The sequence below is a fragment of the Stenella coeruleoalba genome (genome assembly GCF_951394435.1).
Source record: "Stenella coeruleoalba genome assembly, chromosome: 5".
Classification (NCBI taxonomy): Eukaryota; Metazoa; Chordata; class Mammalia; order Artiodactyla; family Delphinidae; genus Stenella; species Stenella coeruleoalba.
Window position 1 is genome coordinate 84,587,929 of NC_137150.1, and position 20,003 is coordinate 84,607,931.

General features: G+C 38.0%; 1 protein-coding gene across 1 annotated transcript in view; it reads left to right on the forward strand.

Annotated features, from left to right (window-relative positions):
* The window catches only part of CCDC191 (coiled-coil domain containing 191), a 102,843-nt gene that overhangs the window by 12,995 nt on the left and 69,845 nt on the right, over positions 1 to 20,003 (forward strand). Inside the window, exons 4-7 of the mRNA XM_079921874.1 lie at positions 4,438 to 4,581; positions 7,943 to 8,121; positions 9,593 to 9,816; positions 13,194 to 13,347. Of these exons, the coding sequence (XP_079778000.1) occupies positions 4,438 to 4,581; positions 7,943 to 8,121; positions 9,593 to 9,816; positions 13,194 to 13,347 (701 nt within the window). The remainder of the gene's footprint in view (positions 1 to 4,437; positions 4,582 to 7,942; positions 8,122 to 9,592; positions 9,817 to 13,193; positions 13,348 to 20,003) is intronic.

Here is a 20,003-nt window from a genome sequence, read left to right on the forward strand (position 1 = left end):
CTACTGGGCATATACCCTGAGAAAACCATAATTCAAAAAGAGTCATGGGGCTTCCCTGGTGGCGCAGTGGTTGAGAGTTCGCCTGCCGATGCAGGGGACACGGGTTCGTGCCCTGGTCCGGGAAAAGCCCACATGCCGCGGAGCGGCTGGGCCCATGAGCCATGGCTGCTGAGACTGCATGTCCAGAGCCTGTGCTCTGCAATGGGAGAGGCCACAACAGTGAGAGGCCTGCGTACCGCAAAAAAAAAAAGAGAAAGAATTAGAATCCCCTTGGGCTTCTCTGGTGGCACAGTGGTTAAGAATCTGCCTGCCAATGTAGGGAACACGGGTTCGAGCCCTGAACCCCGGTCCGGGAAGATCTCACATGCCACAGAGCAGCTAAGCCCACATCAACTGCGTCACAACTACTGAGCCTGCGCTCTAGAGCCCGCGGGCCACAACTACTGAAGCCCACGCGCCTAGAGCCCGTGCTCCGGGACAAGAGAAGCCACCGCAATGAGAAGCCCGCGCACCGCAACAAAGAATAGCCCCCGCTCGCCGCAAGTAGAGAAAGCCCGCGCGCGTGCGCGCAGCAACCAAGACCCAAGGCAGCCTAAATAAATAAATAAATAAATTAAAAAAAAAAAAAAAGAGTCATGTACCACAGTGTTCATTGCAGCTCTCTTTACAATAGCCAGGACATGGAAGCAACCTAAGTGTCCATCGACAGATGAATGGATAAAGAAGATGTGGCACCATATATACAATGGAATATTACTCAGCCATAAAAAGAAACAAAATTGAGTTATTTGTAGTGAGGTGGGTGGTCCTAGAGTCTGTCATACAGAGTGAAGTAAGTCAGAAAGAGAAAAACAAATACTGTATGCTAACACATATATATGGAATCTAAATTTTAAAAAAAGTCTGAAGAACCTAGGGGCAGGACAGGAATAAGGACGCAGACGTAGAGAATGGACTTGAGAACATGGGGAGTGGGAAGGGTAACTTGGGATGAAGTGAGATAGTGGCATGTACATATATACACTACCATATGTAAAATAGATAGCTAGTGGGAAGCAGCAGCATAGCACAGGGAGATCAGCACCGTGCTTTGTGACCACGTAGAGGGGTGGGATAGGGAGGGTGGGAGGGAGACGCAAGAGGGAGGAGATATGTGGATATAAGTATATGTATAGCTGTTTCACTTTGTTATAAAGCAGAAACTAACACACCATTGTAAAGCAATTATACTCCAATAAAGATGTTAAAAAAACAAAAAAGTTAAAGTACAAGCTTGGTGTGCTTGAGTAATTGAAGGAAGACCAGTGTTGCTTCAGCTACCCCATGGAAGTGAGCTTGCAGGAGTGAGCAGAAGACGTGTCACATAGGGCCTTATAGGCCTGGTGAAAGAATTTAGATTTTATTCTGAGTATGATTAGACATCATTGAAGGGTTTTAAGCAGAGGTGTAGTAGGATAATTTATTTAATATATGAAGAATGAATTATAGGGGAGAAAAAGAGGGAAAAGGGAGACTAGTGGAAGGCTACTGCAGTGGTCTCTGTGAGCTGTAATGGCACTTGGTCTTGGGTGGTTGGTGGTACTGGAGTTGGAGAAAGGAGATTGATTCAGAAATTGGCAAGGCTATGTCTTACCCACCCCTTCTCCCACCCCATCAATAGGAATACACACTAAACTTTAGCCACTCAACGTTTCCAAAAAGTCCTGTAGTTAAATATATATTTACTTACCCCCTTTTCCAAGGTTCCTAGAACCTGAACTCTTTTTTTTGTTGTTGTTGTTGTTTTTGTTTTGTTTGCTGTACACGGGCCTCTCACTGTTGTGGCCTCTCCCGTTGCGGAGCACAGGCTCCGGACGCGCAGGCTCAGCGGCCATGGCTCACGGGCCCAGCCGCTCCGCGGCATGTGGGATCCTCCCAGACCGGGGCACGAACCCGCGTCCCCTGCATCGGCAGGCGGACTCCCAACCACTGCGCCACCAGGGAAGCCCGAACCTGAACTCTTTTTATCTTGAAATACGTATTAATATCCTGAGAAACTAGTGATCCACATTAGAAAGTACTCGTGTATGAATTGAACATGTGTTTCAAAGGTTTATATCCTTTTTTCCTCCTCTCATCAGCCGTCTATTGATATTCAGTAAGAACTAGTGTTCTGGGGAACATACTTTGAGAAACTCTGCTTTGAGGTAGGCATCAAGCCTCTGATCCAACATGAGGCGTTACTACAGTTGAACCCTCCAAGAGACGTTCTCTTTCCTTGTTCTTTCGAAGCACTTCATAGTATACCTCTATTTACTAATAAATGGCATTTAGTAGATCCAAATTATTTTACACATAATTTATTATAAATATGTGAACTGTTGTACACAGGGTTACTCAGTAAATATCTGCTCCCTTTCTCTACCTTCCTCTGAAAGCCAGTAGTGTCTGTTGCTAGCGTACTTTTTTTTTGTTTTTTTTTTTGGTGGTACGCGGGCCTCTCACCGCTGTGGCCTCTCCCGTTGCGGAGCACAGGCTCCGGACGCGCAGACCCAGTAGCCATGGCTCACGGGCCCAGCCGCTCCGTGGCATATGGGATCCTCCCGGACCGGGGCACAAACCTGCGTCCCCTGCATCGGCAGGCAGACTCTCAACCACTGTGCCACCAGGGAAGCCCGCTAGCATACTTTTTATACTTAGTTTCTATCACCTTGATTCATTTTTTCTATTTTTACATATCATGCATTCCCATCTATGTTAAATGTCTCTTGGCATCATTTAGTATTTGGAAACACTCCATTCCCTTAGAGCTGTGCAATAATGATAATAACAATGATGAAGATAATACTGAAATAGACATTTTTCTTCTTTGAAACGCCCATGCCCTATCCATAAGAGCTGTATGATAATGATGAAAGTAATGCTAAAGTAGACATTTTCTCTCATAACTCTATAATTAAGAAGATTTTCTGAATGTCACTAAGAAAGAAATCCAAATGCAAGTTGGCTTCCAGGATATCACACTCTTTGATTTTCCTCCTACCTCAGTGGTCTCTCCTTCCTGGTCTACTTACCTGGTTCTGCCTTATCTCTTCAACCCCTAAATACTAGAGTTCCTCAGGGATTAATCCTTGAACCAATTCTCTATCTACCTTCCTTCTTTGCCGATCTCATTCATTTCTATGGCTTTAAATACCATCTGTATGCTGACAACACCCACATTTATTTCTTCAGCTTGGACCTCTCCCTTGAAATCCAGATGATATAGCCAATACCTATTTGACATCCCTATTTGGATGTCTCATAAGCATCTCAAACCCAATTCATCTGATACTGAACTCCTGATCTTCCGGAGTTCAGTACTGCTGCTCCCTTGGTCTCCCCTATCTCGGTAAATGACATCTCCATTCTATAGTTGCTTAAGCCAAAACTCTTACAGATTTTTCTCTCACATCCCATATCCAGCCCATCAGCAAATCATGTCAACTCCACCTCAAAACATTATGTTCTAGAATCTGAGCATTTCTACTACCTCCACTTCAGGTCTAGGCCATCATCACCCCTTTTCTGGATATTTGTCTCTCAACTGTTGTCTCCTGCTTATGAGCTTGTCCCCATATAGTCTATTTTAACATAGTAGTCAGAGTGATGCTCTTAAAATATGTTACCTCTTAGCTCAAAAACCTCCCATTACATACAGAGTAAAAGCCAAAGTACTTATCTAAACAAAGTGTTTTCAACCTCAACACTGTTGATATTTTGGGCCAGATAATTTTTGTTGTGGGGCCTGTCCTATGAATTGTAGGATGTTTAGCAGCATCCCTGGCCTCTACCCAGTTCCCCAGTTGTAATAACCACAGATGGCTCCAGACATTGCCAGATGTCCACTGGGGAGTAACATCACCCCCACTGCTCTAGAACCACTGCTCTAAACCTGATCCCTACATTACCTCTTCTACCTCATCTCTAACTACTCTCCCTTTACTCATTCCTCCAGCCATACCACCTCCATGCTGTTTCTCCAATACACTAGACACTCTACTGCCTTAGGGCCTTTGCACTTGTTTTCCCTCTGCACAGATTAATTTTCCCTTACATAGCCATATGGCTCACTCCCTCACTTCCTTCCCTTTTTTGCTCAAATGTCTTCTCAGTGAGGCCTCCTTTGACCACCCAATTAATTTAAAAGTATCAACACCCATCTTTCATTTCTTGTACACCATTTCTCCTTCTCCTGCTCTGTTTTTCTGACTTGCTTGTTCATTGTCTCTCTTCCCCAATTAGAACATAAGCTTCATGGTGGTAGGTTTTATTTTTCCTGTTTTGTTCACTGGTGTATTCCCAACATCTAGAGCAGTACTTGACATGATAAGTGCTCAGTTAACATTTATTGAATGAATGAAAACAGCAAATGAAGAAAGTCTCAGAAGTAAAAAGATGTTTTTGTTTTATTGACAGCTCAGGAATTGGTCAATGACTGGTTAGATACCAAACTTAAGCAAGAACTAGCAAGTGATGGGGACGGTGATACTGAAGACACTGTGTCACGTATCCCTCCTGTGCCAGAAGCCAATGGACATTTGAAATATGACAAGTTCGATGGTAAGAACTTATTTAATTGTGCTAAGCTTTATCATCCAATGAATGTGTCCAAGAAGTCTTTTTAATTGTTTTGAATAATAAATGATATGTTATTTGAGTTTTCTGTGTTTTGCTTATTTTTCAATTGGCTTTAATTTTTCTTGATTCAATTTAAATTACTTATCTGTATCCTCAGTAAATTCGTGGGTTTTCTAAATTAAAGTATTCTATTATTTGTAATTCTTCTTATGATTATCATGGCAATTAATGCTGTTTAAGAGTGCCTCTTTCCATATATTGTTGGATGACCATTTACTTTGATGGCTTTTAAATGTTTTACTATATTTAAACATTGATATCTCATTTTGTGTTTACAAAATGCTTCATATGTCTTTATAAGGGAGGTTATTACTTGTACACAGAGTTAGTGTCAGACAAGTTAAATAGCTAACTTGTGAGGATTCCTCAGTTGTACCCAAAGAGTCTAAGATTTTTTTCCCTAAGCGTAAGGATAGGCATAGTGATGGTGGTGGCATCTTGCCATGCATGGCTCAGACACCCCTGATGAACTCATCTTGCAGCATTTCCCTTGGTTAGGACACTACAAAATCCCCAGCTCGCAAATCACAAAGTCATGAGCCCTTAAAGTTAGGGGACTCCTCAAGATCACCTAATCCGATCTACCCTCTTCACCCCCTTAGACAGAGATTCTTCTATAGTATCCCTAATATGGGGTAATACAATCTCTGCCTGAACACCTCCCAGGATAAGGAGCCTGCACTCTGGGAGGAGCCCATTCAGCTGTTGTGAGGCTCTAATATTCATAAATTCTCTCTTAGTTAGGAGAATTAGGATTTTGTCCTCAGTACCTTTTACCCGTTTGTGCAACAGAAAATAATATCATGTTCTCTCTCTCAAGAACAGTCTTTTCTTTTCTTGTGGGAGTTGTAATCATATCTGATCTTTCATATACATCAGTCTTCCTAGATTAAATAGCACCAGTACTCTCAACAGTTCTTTATATCACATTGTTTCTAGATATACTGATTGCCACCTTCTGGATGTTTTCTAGTTTAATGATATCATTATTAAAGTGAGGCATTTCAGTACGTAATATTTATTCTAAAGCATGTCTGAAATATAATGAAACTGCTACTTTCTTTCATATGGTGCTAATATATCTAGTTATATCTCTTAGATTTGTTATTACCTTCTAGTATCTTATCAGGCCTCACTCATCTTATGCTTGTAGTATTAATTTTTTGGGGGATCAAAACATTGAACAAAAATATTACCTAGCCATTAAAAAAGGATGTTTATCAAAATTATTAACTAATGGACTTCCCTGGTGGCGCAGTGGTTAAGAATCCCCCTGCCAATGCAGGGGACATGGGTTCAAGCCCTGGTCCAGGAAGATCCCACATGCCATGGAGCAACTAAGCTCGTGCGCCGCAACTGCTGAGCCTGCATGCCACAGCTACTGAGGACCGCACTCCTAGAGCCCATGCTCTGCAACAAGAGAAGCCACCACAACAAAGAGTAGCCCCTACTCACCACAACTAGAGAAAGCCCACATGTAGCAATGAAGACCCAACACAGCCAAAAATAAATACATTTATTTTTAAAAAATTATTAACTAACATATGATTATCTCAATAGGTGCAGGAAAAATACTTGACAAAATTAATTCCTGATTAAAACTCTCAGCAAACTACTAATAAAAGGTAAATTTTTCATCCTGAAGGGGGCATTTACATGAGACATGTAGAAAACAAATACCAAAATGACAAGCGTAAATCCTGCCTTATCAAGAATTACATTACATGTAAATGGATTAAACATTCCAATCAAAAGATGGAGACTGGCAGAATGAACTTAAAAATACGACCTAACTATATGCTGTCCCAGGAGACACAGTCTAGAGTCAAAGACACAAACAGCTTGAAAATAAAAGGATGGAAAAAGATGTACTATGCAAACAGTAACCAAAAGAGAGTGAGAGCAGCTTACTAGTCTCAGAAAAAATAGGCTCTAAGATAAAAAATTGTTACTCAAGACAAAGAAGGGCATTCTATAATAATAAAAGGGTCAATCCATCAAGAAAACATAACAAGTGTAAACATATATGCACCTAACAAAAGAGCCCCAAGATATGTGAAGCATAAACTGACAAAATTGAAGGGAGAAATAGATAATTCAGCAATAACAGTTGGAGACTTCAGTACCCCATTTTCAATAATGTATGGACCTAAATAGAACATCATCAAGAATGATATTCAGTATTGCTAGTCATTAGGAAAAAGCAAATTAAAACTACCATGAATAACCACTATGCACCTATTATAATGGCTTAAATTAAAAGACTGATCATACCAAGTTTTGGTAAGGATATGGAGGAACTGGAACCCTCCTACACTGCTGGTGAGAATGTGAAATTATATAACCACTTTGGAAAACAGCTTGACAGTTTCTTAAAAATTTAAACACGTAGTTATGTGATCCAACCATTCCAGTCCTAGGCATTTTCCCAAGAGAAAAGAAAGCAAATGTTCATACAAAGACTTGTACACAAATGTTCATAACAACTTTATTTGTAATAGCCAAAATCTGGAAGCAACCCAAATGTTTATCCCCAGATGAATGAATGAATAAATTGTGGTATGCCCATACAGTGGAATACTACTCAGCAATAAAAAGGGATAAACTATTGATACAGCAACATGAATGAATCTCAAAATAATTATGCTGAGTAAAAGAAGGACGACCAGAAAGAGCACATAGTATATGATTTAATTGATACCAAATTCTGGAAAATTTAAACTAATCCATTGGCAGAAAGCGGGTCTGGGGTTGCCTGGGATAGGGCGAAGAGCATGGGGAGGAGTGAGAGGAAGAGATTGCAAATCTGTGTGAGGACCCTTTTGCAGCTGACAGACACATTCATTATCTTGATTGTAATGATGTTTAATGGTATCTATATATGTCAAAGCTTATTGCAGACTTTAAATATTTACAAGTTTATTATATGTCAATTATACCACGGTAAAGCCTTTTTTAAAAAGAGCAATGGAGTCCTCAAGGATGTTTAGATCCTTGTAACATAAATGTAAAATTAATAGCTTTTAAATTTGGCAGTGAGGGAGTTAGTGACTCGGGTGAGGGCAGTTCCTCATGAGTGGAGGTTTTTTCCTCTTAGTTGAAGGTAATTGCTGAGGGCTGTATTCATCCAGTTGGCATTATCAGTTACTATTTATCGAACACTCACAGCTTTGTATTTTTATTGTACCAGGATTATTTACATAAATATGGAAATTGTACTAAAATTAAATTTTAAAAAAATTAAAAATTTTTTCCTTCTTTGTTGTTGTTTTGTTTCCCCCAGATTTATGTGGTTATTTGGAGGAGGAAGACGAAAGTACCACCTTTCAAAAATTCATAGACCATCTGCTCCATAAAGACGTGGTAGATTCTGGGATATTGGAAGATCTTGGAATGAATGAAAACCAAGACAAGAAGTGGCAGAAGGATCCTCATCTTACCATGGAGATGAGACATAAGCAGGTGGGAGGGAAAAGCAAAATTAAAATGGATAACAGGAAGCAATTTTTGTGTAACACATTTAATAAGCTTAAATAAAGACTTAGGCTTTATTGTGAAAAAGGGTGCCATCTGTGGTTTGGTTAGAAAGAATAAAAATAAAATATAAGAACTTCAGAAGAAAAATAATGCTCATAAGCTGAGGATAGGAAACAATTTATTTAAGAAAACCAAAAAGAGGAATAATTGATTTTGACCATGAGAGTGGTGAGCTAAACTTTATTAGTTTGGATGTGATACTTCCTATTATAAATATGTAGATTGGGTTTTGCTTGAATTTGGTTTTTGTATTGTGAGATGAAGATATTAATATCATGAATATTCTGGTGAATGTTATAATGATAATTCTTTTCTAGACAGTGGGAAAATTCACTTATTTTGTGATTATAATTTGAAAGGGAGAACAGAGCTGAATTAAATCTAGTTCAGCTGTTTTGAATTAGAAAGGCATATGGGAACTTTCTTTTCTCCAAAGGGAATAGTAGGTTATAGGAAAAAGATTCATCTCAACACTTTGTAGAGGAACTTAAGGAAGTCCGAAAGACCAAGTCTTTTCCACATGTCCAGAACCAAGACCAGGGTAGTATTAATGTCTATATGTGTGTATGCTATCTTTTTATAACACTGAATTTCTGATTACTTTAAACCATAATGTATGCCAAAGCAGCACTAAGGATGTGAGAGAAACTGGAGTAGATGCACGATCCTGGTTTGGATTTATGATAAAAGGGAAGAGAAAAGGTTCGGTAAGAGGTAGCAATTATCTAGAAGTCTTATCATAACTGAAGAGTAAGATAAGGGTAAAGTTAAATGAAGCAGGAAGGAAAGGACCACTCCTTAATTCATAGCTAGTCTAAAGAATTGAGTTTGAAGAAAATGATTGTGCTTATTCAGAAATATCTGTGAAGTTTGTGGTTTTGATTTCCAAATATGATCCAGAATCATTGATAAATTCACATAAAGATAGAATTGAATAAAGGGTCATGATGCTCCTTTAAGGCAGTAAATCACTGTTCTAGCCTTCACAAAGTAGCCTCTCCAGAATATCCTTATTCTTTCTTAAATTATAATTAACATACAGACAGAGCTTAAATAAGTAACAGTAATGTACACCTTGGAAAATCTTATGGATTGAAAATCATTACTAAATAAGAATCCAGAATTTGGCATCCAACCCATTGGATTTTCAGCTTTTCTTTAGTGCCAATCATTCCCAAATTGTTTGGAGTCATCTCGCCTGACTTCATTTAAAATTTTGTATAGGCCACTACCCAGTAAATAAATGAATTTCCCCTATTTTTCCGATAAACAGTGGGGTTCTGGGCCAAAATGTTTCCAAGTAGTTGTATTCTGAACTTCAAAATGTGTTCTAAGGTTTTGCATATCCCTTTCTACTTGAAAGGCTGCATTTCACCCTTGTTGTATTCTCTTTAAGGTAAAAGAAAATCGCTTAAGACGTGAGAAAGAACTGGAGCGCCAGAGAATTGAAAAGACCCTGAAAAAATCAGCCTTCTTAGAGGCTCAGTATCTGGTGCAAGAAGAGAAAAAAAGGAAGGCTCTAGAGGCCAAGAAAGAGGAGGAGGAGATTCAAAGGGAGATGGTAAAGCTGCGGAGGGAGATAATTGAGAGGAGACGCACTGTGGAAGAAGCGTGGAAAATGTAAGCCAGCCATGATGAGCAGCGTGAAGTGTTTTTGTTTAAGCAGTCATTTTGGAAGTACTTTAAAGGTCCTTAAAATGCACAGACAATGCAATAATAAAACACAAAAGAGAAATCACCCACTAGTCCACCATCTTAACAAGTTAGCTATTTTCATTTTTCCATGTTTCCTCCTGGTCTTGGTCCCTTTATGAACTTAACTGCAACCATAAAGTACATTTAATTTGTTATTCTGCTTGTTGTAATAACCACATCGCCTGGAGTCCTAAGGTCTGTATATTACTCCACTGAGTTCCTATACCATAATTTATGTAATGACCTCCACTCCCTATACTGGTAAGCATTTCAGCTAATTTCAGATTTTTCACTAATAGTGCAGTGAGCATCCTTAAGCATAGAGCTTTTTCATTCTTTTGAATTATGTTCATAGGAGTATAATTACTGAGGTAAATTGTGTAGGTTTTTTATGACTTTTGAAACATTGCCAAATTCCTTTCCAGACGAGTTGTGCATATTTACACAATTGCTGACAGTGAGCCCCACTCAGCATTGGGGGAGATCATCATTTTCAATATTTTTGCACTTTTAATAGGTATTTTATTGGTTAGTGTGCATCTCTTTGTGTACCTGAACATTTGTAAGGTTGAACACGTTTCCTTATGCACGTTTGCTAATTATGCCTCATTCTATTGCTAATTGCCTCAGTGTCTTATCTTCTGATAATCATACAGAGAGTCACCATTGCCTTACTGCCACTGATAAAGAAAAAGAATATCTGATATAAGAGGGAAATCAAAATAGTCCTCACAGGATGTAGTACTATTGTGTATCCTCATGCAGAAAATGAGCTTCATAAATGAAATAACTAATGTATTTATTCTGAGAAACAGCACTGGTGCATAAACTGCAAAAGCCTTAGGACAATGTGCCTGAAATGCCTGAATACTCAAACTGAGGGGCCAGAAAGACCTATTAGCCTGCCACCCCCTTCCACCCCCATCAGCGTACACAGCTTTTCCCCCTGTGTTCTTGACTGCTCTCATCCTACCCAGTTTAAAACAGCTAGGCAGTGGACGTGCATCTCATTCTTCCAAGTGCCAGGCTGAAGCCTCCTCCAGAGGCCTTTCCTTTCAGAAAGCAATCTCCAGTTTTTTAGTGAGTTCTTGCTAAGGTCAGCCTTGCTCTTCAGATTGTTCTCAAGCCCTGAAGAATCTAGGCTGACCTAAAATAAATTGTGAAAACAAGTAATATTTGATGGTAGCAGGAAGTTCTGCTCACAGTGGGCACTCAACAGACATTCACTAACCAGTCATTTCTTTTAAAAGTTAAAAGCTTATCCACATGGAGATATATGTATATATATAGCTGATTCACTTTGTTATAAAGCAGAAACTAACACACCATTGTAAAGCAATTATACTCCAATAAAGATGTTTAAAAAAATAATAAAAAATAAATAAAAGTGGGAAAAAAAAAAAGCTTATCCACAGATACAGTGAAGAAGTGCAGTACTTCTAGGTGGACAAACTGGTTTAAACGTTCCAGAAAGCAATTTGGCAATAAACAATAATAGCCATAAAAATGTTATCACTTGACTGGGGAATTCCACTCCTAGGAAAACTATCCTAAGAAAGTGATCAGGATCGCTTCTCGGCCTTTTGGCTAAGACCAAGTGTAGAAAGTGATCAGAAATCCAAAGATTTGTACACAAATATAATGAAAATAATATTATTTATAATAACAGACACTAATAAATATTGGAGAAATTAATAAATACTAGTTGTACAATGAAACAGCACCGACATGTTATCAGGGTTTTCTTCTGGGTAGAAATATGGATGGCTTTTATACATCTCCAATGTTGCACAATGAGCAAACATTGCTTTCATAACAGATACGTATTTTGATTTTATTTTAAAGACTACATCCATGGTATGAGAACTATATTTCTTTAAATGCCCACTATGATCTGTCTGTAACTATCTAATATAACATTGTTATGGCATTAGTAAGTTTGGAAAGAGTCAATAAAATTTTATTGTTGGTAGCGCTTTTTAAATTTATTTGTAAGGTGTCCTAAATCTGCTTCATTGCATAGTTTCAAAGTATCTTCTCTAAGAGATTTATTGATTACAAAGGGAAAAATAGCAACTTTACACTGGAGAAACTACCTTAACCAAATGATGGTTCATATCACCAGTAATAAGATTGTGTGCCCCCTGTATGATATATGATAATTAATGAATGAGTGTCTATAGATTATTCTGTCATCCCTCTCTCAATTTGAGTTTCCACAACCGTAAAGTGAAATTCAGAAGGACTGGTGACTTGCCTGAGTTTTCACAGCTGATTTGTGGCCAGAACCCATGAATCTAGATTCCTGACTAGATGCTATCTTTACTACGTCATTGATAAAATATATACCTTATACACTTACACACACCTGTGTAGTTTAATACACTCCAATAAGAAGGCAATGGCTATGAGCTGGCTTGGATTGCTGAGTGTAAGAGGGATGACCTGGATGAGAAAGAAAAGGTAGGTGAGTGAGAAAGAGATAAGCAGAAATATGAGCAACAGAGTTACTAAGAGATTCTTGTTAACTTGCCTGAAGTCCTTTTCCTTATTGTTACTAAGTTCTGTTTTTTCTCTTTCCAGCTATTTTAGAATTAATATAAATTCCATTTTCTCCTTATTCAGTAACACCTGATTCTTTTATTATTTTTCTTCCGAGAAAACTTGTAAAAACCTTGTGGGAAAAATGTCATTCCTTTCTTACCTGAGGGTCCTGTTTTGTCTCCCCTTGTAAGAAGAGAGAGAACTTATGTCTGTATTAGAGAATACCTGATAGTTGTTATCTCTCAAATTTTGATCAAGGTATCACTCAATTTTAAACTCAATAAAAATACTTTACTAGGGGCTTCCCTGGTGGCGCAGTGGTTGAGAGTCCGCCTGCCGATGCAGGGGACACGGGTTCGTGCCCCAGTCCGGGAGGATCCCACATGCCGCGGAGCGGCTGGGCCCATGAGCCATGGCCACTGGGCCTGCGCGTCTGGAGCCTGTGCTCCGCGATGGGAGAGGCCACAATAGTGAGAGGCCCGCGTACCGCAAAAAAAAAAAAAAAAAAAAACCTTACTAAAATATATATAAGGCTTTCTCCTTTTCAGAGTACATTATAATTTTATTTCATTTAACTGTATTTTATAAAGGAATAAACTAAATCTCAAAAAAATCACCCTACTTTGTAGTTTTAGGGCCAGATCTAAAAATCTCTATCTTCTGATGGAAAATTCAGTGTTCATTCCACTATGGTATGTTCTAATTACTCACTGTTAAGTCTATTATTCATACTTGTGTTTTTTAATTGTTATTAATAGAGAGAAGAAAAAGCAAGAAGAAAATTCTCCAAAAAATCCAGAGAAAGGCATGTTTCAAAGTGTTCATACTCTTCTGGATGAAGAAAAAATGGCAAAAGAAAGAAAGAAGAAACTGAAAGAGTTATTAATCCAAACTTTCAAGGAAAATCACCAGGTAGGAATTGTAATGTCTCTTTCTTCAGCATTCTGTAGCATAAATGACAAAGGGCTCCGTCAGAGATGGACAGTGTAACACTAAGCCCAGTTGAACCTTGTTACAAATACCAAAGTTGCCCACACCATTTGTTCTGTGCTACCCAGCTGGCTTAGTACACAGGGGAGTGCTTCAGTCCTCTATTCAGGGCTATTCTTATATACTCCATGTGATCCTGGGAAATTGGGGTATGAATTTGGGATGTCTTCCTAAATTACCCTTTTTAGAATTGCATGCAAGTGCTAATGTAGATCTCTGGCAGTTTGAAAGTGTAGCTTCCACTTTGACAGTCTTATGGACCATTGTGTTCTGGATTATTCAGAAGAATTATTCAGAAAGTTACTTGCCTTTTGGTAGCTCAGATCCTAAACAATGACATGTTTGTGCTTCTACTTTTAATGGTCTGCATTTTATTTTACTCTTCTATCCCTTTCTTTAGTTTCACTTTTTGTAAAATTAACTGGCCAATTTTTTATTGACTAATGAGCATCCTCCCCAGGCTACTTAGGCAGAAGTTTTTTTCAGTGAAGTGGGATTGATAACACTATAAATTTGGGGTTTATAAACATTTCAGGTGAAAGGAATTACTTGGAAGATTTGTAAATGAGGTGGTCAGATGAGAAAAGATAAATATGTATATTTTATATCTCCTACAACATCCACTCCAAGGCCTTGGGCGTTGATGAAATTCAGTGAAAGTTAATGGAATGAATGTATAAATGAATGGATTTAACAAGAGAAAAGAATGTCAGGAAGAGATTGAGGGAGTTTGATAAATGTAGGATAGAATAAAAGGGACCTAGAAATTAAAAACAGGCCTGTGAATATGATATGGATAACTAAGACATGAGGGAAAAAGTAAAGTAGTCAAAGCAATTCTTTAAAACTAGACACATTTGATGGTAGCATTTTGGACTGATAGGCAAAAAGTCATAATTATTCAAATATAAAACAACGAGTTTGGTCAGAGTTTTGGCTTTAGGAATAGGCAGAGGCAAGTGTGAAAGGAGGAACTATTAAGAGTTGGGACAAACATTTTGGGAAAGATGGGCAAAGGCTTTTGGATGCTGCGTCCCCTCCATGAGACGGATGGAGTTAATGTGTCCTCCTACAGTAACAGTTCAGATTTAGAAAATAGGAAAGGAAATGAGTACAGAGGGGGCCATCTTGAGAAGACATAAGGAAAAAGGGCCATGATATGTTTGTTCCCCGACCAATGAGAGATGGATAAGATGTGTGTTCCCTATAAGATTAAGTTTTTCATTTTATTGAAGTCCACTGTGCAAGAAGAAGTAATACAGTCGTCCCTCCAGGATCCCCTGCAAATACCAAAATCTGTGGATGCTCAAATCCCTTATATAAAATAGCATAGCATTTGCATATAACCTATTCACATACTCCTGTGTACTTTAAATCATCTCTAGATTACTTATAACACCTATGTAAAAAATTAATAAATAGAAACCTGAATTAAGTAGAGTCAGAAGACCAGAAGGGGGAGCTCTCATGCCCTGTGACAATAGCAGAGCCCAAAAGGAAAAAGAAAAACTCTTATTTCCTGGCACGAACTCAGCCAATGAAAAGCCATGGACTCTGCCTACTACAGCCCTCCCAACTTACTTTTCCCTCTATAAGAATTCTCCCCTTGCCCTGAAAGAACTTGCACATGGATTACCAAGGATGGAGATCCCAAATTGAAATTCTTTGCTGATTCCAAATAAATCCATCTTTGCTGGAGTAAACCCTAGCAGTCTATTTGTTCCAGGTCAACACCTAATACAGCATAAATGCTATGTAAATGCTATGTAAATACAATGTAAATGCTATGTAAATAGTTGCCAGCCCAGCAAATCAAGTTTTGCTTTTTGGAACTTTATGGAAATTTTTTTTTTTCCGAATGTTTTCTATCCATGGTTGGTTGAATCCACAGATGTAGAGCTTGCAAATACAGAGGGCTGACTATATATGTTTTAGAAGGAAGTGTTAGGTATGAATTTCAGACACACAAAAAGAGTTTTACAAAATTAGTGGCCTACCAAAACAGATTACTCAGCTTTAAAAGGATCAGCTGGTATATTTAAAAATGAGCCAATATGAATAAATTATCTCTACTTTGCCACAGATTCTGCTTGATTTGAACCTATATTTTTGAATCTTTATTTTGAAATAATTTTAGACGTACAGAAAAATGGCAAAAAATAGTACATGGAGTTCCTGAATACCCTTCACCCAGCTCTCCTCAATGTTAACATCTTACATAACCATAGTTTAATTATCAAAACTAGGAAATTAACATTGGTAAAATACCATTAAGTACAATTAACAAGACTTATTAGAATGTCACCTATTTTTCCTCTAAGGTCTTTTTTCTGTTTCAGGACTTGATCTGTAATTTCATGCTGCATTTGCTTGTCGTGTCTCCTTAGTCTTCTTCAGTTTGTAATAGTTCCTCAATCTTCGCTTTTCTTTTATGACCTTGACAGTTTTGAAGCGTACTGGTCAGGTATTTTGTAGAATGTCTCTCAATTTGGGGTTTTCCGATGTTCTCTTCTGTTTAGATTGAGATTATGCATTACTAGTAAGAATACTACAAGAAGTGATGCTGTGCCCCTGACACTATAATATCAGGTATACTTAATGGTGTTTCTTTTGTTGTTTTTTCTTTTTTGTTTTTTAATTTTTGAATTTTATTTTATTTATTTTTTTATACAGCAGGTTCTTATTAGTTATCCATTTTATACATATGAGTGTATATATGTCAATCCCAATCTCCCAATTCATCACACCACCACCCCCCAACCCCCTGTTTTCCCCCCTTGGTGTCCATACGTTTGTTCTCTACATCTGTGTCTCAATTTCTGCCCTGCAAACCGGTTCACCTGTACCATTTTTCTAGGTTCCACATATATGTGTTAATATACGATATTTGTTTTTCTCTTTTTGGCTTACTTCACTCTGTACAACAGTCTCTAGATCCATCCACGTCCCTACAAATGACCCAATTTCGTTCATTTTTATGGCTGAGTAATATTCCATTGTATATATGTACCACATCTTCTTTATCCATTCGTCTGTTGATGGACATTTAGGTTGCTTCCATGATCTGGCTATTGTAAATAGCGCTGCAATGAACATTGGGGTGCATGTGTCTTTTTGAATTATGGTTTTCTCTGGGTATATTCCCAGTAGTGGGATTGCTGGGTCATATGGTAATTCTGTTTTTAGTTTTTTAAGGAACCTCCATACTGTTCTCCATAGTGGCTGCATCAATTTACATTCCCACCAACAGTGCAAGAGGGTACCCTTTTCTCCACACCCTCTCCAGCATTTGTTGTTTGTAGATTTTCTGATGATGCCCATTCTAACTGGTGTGAGGTGATATCTCATTGTAGTTTTGATTTGAATTTCTCTAATAATTACTGATGTTGAGAAGCTTTTTATGTGCTTCCTGGCATTCTGTATGTCTTCTTTGGAGAAATGCCTATTTAGGTCTTCTGCCCATTTTTGGATTGGGTAGTTTCTTTCTTTAATATTGAGCTGCATGAACTGTTTATATATTTTGGAGATTAATCCTTTGTCCGTTGATTCGTTTGCAAATATTTTCTCCCATTCTGAGGGTTGTCTTTTTTTTTTTTTAATTTATTTATTTATTGGCTGTGTTGGTTCTTCCTTGCTGCGTGTGGGCTTTTCTCCAGTTGCAGAGAGCAGGGACTACTCTTTGTTGCGGTGCATGGGCTTCTCACCGTAGTGGCCCCTCTTGTTGCAGAGCACGGACTCTAGGCGCACAGGCTTCAGTAATTGCGGCACGTGGGCTCAGTAGTTGTGGCTCACGGGCTTTTGTTGCTCCGTGGCATGTGGGATCTTCCCAGACCAGGGCTCGAACCCGTGTCCCCTGCATTGGCAGGCAGACTCCCAACCACTGCGCCACCAAGGAAGGCCCTGAGGGTTGTCTTTTCGTGTTTATGGTTTCCTTTGCTTTGCAAAAGCTTTTAAGTTTCATTAGGTCCCATTTGTTTATTTTTGTTTTTATTTCCATTACTCTAGGAGGTGGATCAAAAAAATCTTGCTGTGATTTATGTCAAAGAATGTTCTTCCTATGTTTTCCTCCAAGAGTTTTATAGTGTCTGGCCTTAAACTTAGGTCTCTAATCCACTTTGAGTTTATTTTTGTGTATGGTATTAGGGAGTGTTCTAATTTCATTCTTTTACATGTAGCTGTCCAGTTTTCCCAGCACCACTTATTGAAGAGACTGTCTTTTCTCCATTGTATATCCTTGCCTCCTTTGTCATAGATTAGTTGACCATAGATGCATGGGTTTATCTCTGGGCTTTCTATCCTGTTGCATTGATCTATATTTCTGTTTTTGTGCAAGTACCATATTGTCTTGATTACTGTAGCTTTGTAGTATAGTCTGAAGTCATTGAGTCTGATTCCTCCAGCTCCGTTTTTTTCCCTCAAGACTGCTTTGGCTATTCGGGGTCTTTTGTGTCTCCATACAAATTTTAAGACTTTTTGTTCTAGTTCTGTAAAAAGTGCCATTGGTAATTTTATAGGGATTGCATTGAATCTGTAGATTGCTTTGGGTAGTATAGTCATCTTCACAATATTGATTCTTCCAATCCAAGAACATGGTATATCTCTCCATCTGTTGGTATCATCTTTAATTTCTTTCATCAGTGTCTTATAGTTTTCTGCATACAGGTCTTTTGTCTCCCTAGGTAGGTTTATTCCTAGGTATTTTATTCTTTTTGTTGCAATGCTAAATGGGAGTGTTTCCTTAATTTCTCTTTCAGATTTTTCATCATTAGTGTATAGGAATGTAAGAGATTTCTGTGCATTAATTGTGTATCCTGCAACTTTACCAAATTCATTGATTAGCTCTAGTAGTTTTCTGGTAGCATCTTTAGGATTCTCTATGTATAGTATCATGTCATCTGCAAACAGTGACAGTTTTACTTCTTCTTTTCCAATTTGTATTCCTTTTATTTCTTTTCCTTCTCTGATTGCTGTGGCTAGGACTTCCAAAACTATGTTGAATAATAGTGGCAAGAGTGAACATCCTTGTCTTGTTCCTGATCTTAGAGGAAATGCTTTCAGTTTTTCATATTGAGAATGATATTTGCTGTGGGTTTGTCATATATGGCCTTTATTATGTTGACGTAGGTTCCCTCTGTGCCCACTTTCTGGAGTTTCTATCATAAATGGGTGTTGAATTTTGTCAAAAGCTTTTTCTGCATCTATTGAGATGATCATATGGTTTTTATTCTTCAGTTTGTTACTATGGTGTATCACATTGATTGATTTGTGTATATTGAAGAATCCTTGCATCCCTAGGATAAATCCCACTTGATCATGGCTTATGATCCTTTTAATGTGTTGTTGGATTCTGTTTGATAGTATTTTGTTGAGGATTTTTACATCTATAGTCATCAGTGATATTGGTCTGTAATTTTCTTTTTTTGTAGTATCTTTGTCTGGTTTTGGTATCAGGGTGATGGTGGCCTCGTAGAATGAGTTAGGGAGTGTTCCTTCCTCTGTGATTTTTTGGAAGAGTTTGAGAAGGGTGGGTGTTAGCTCTTCTCTAGATGTTTGATAGAATTCACCTGTGAAACCATCTGGTCCTGGGCTTTTGTTTGTTGGAAGATTTTAAATCACAGTTTCAATTTCATTACTTGTGATTGGTCTGTTCATATTTTCTATTTCTTCCTGGTTCAGTCTTGGAGGGTTATACCTTTCTAAGAATTTGTCCATTTCTTCCAGGTTGTCCATTTTATTGGCATAGTGTTTCTTGTAGTAGTCCCTTAGGATGCTTTGTATTTCTGCAGTGTCTGTTGTAACTTCTTTTTCATTTCTAATTTTATTGATTTGATTCCTCTCCCTCTTTTTCTTGATGAGTCTGGCTAATGGTTTCTCAATTCTGTTTATCGTCTCAAAGAAGCAGCTTTTAGTTTTATTGATCTTTGCTATTGTTTTCTTTGTTTCTATTTCATTTATTTCTGCTCTGATCTTTATGCTTTCTTTCCTTCTACTAACTTTGGGTTTTGTTTGTTCTTCTTTCTCTAGTTCCTTTAAGTGTAAGGTTAGAGTGTTTATTTGAGATGTTTCTTGTTTCTTGAGGTAAACTTGTATTGCTATAAACTTCCCTCTTAGAACTGCTTTTGCTGCATCCCATAGGCTTTGGATTGTCATGTTTTCATTGTAATATGTCTCTAGGTTTTTTTTGATTTCCTCTTTGATTTCTTCAGTGATCTCTTAGTTATTTAGTAACATATTGTTTAGCCTCCATGTTTTTGTGTTTTTTATGGTTTTTTCCCTGTAATTGATTTTTAATCTCATAGCGTTGTTGTCTGAAAAGATGCTTGGTATGATTTCAATTTTCTTAAATTTACTGAGGCTTGATTTGTGACCCAAGATGTGATCTATCCTGGAGAATGTTCCATGCGCACTTGAGAAGAAAGGGTAATCTGCCGTTTTTGGATGAAATGTCCTACAAATATCAATTAAATCTCTCTGGTCTATTGTGTTATTTAAAGCTTCTGTTTCCTTATTTATTTGCATTTTGGATGATCTGTCCATTGATGTAGGTGAGGTGTTAAAGTCCCCCACTATTATTGTGT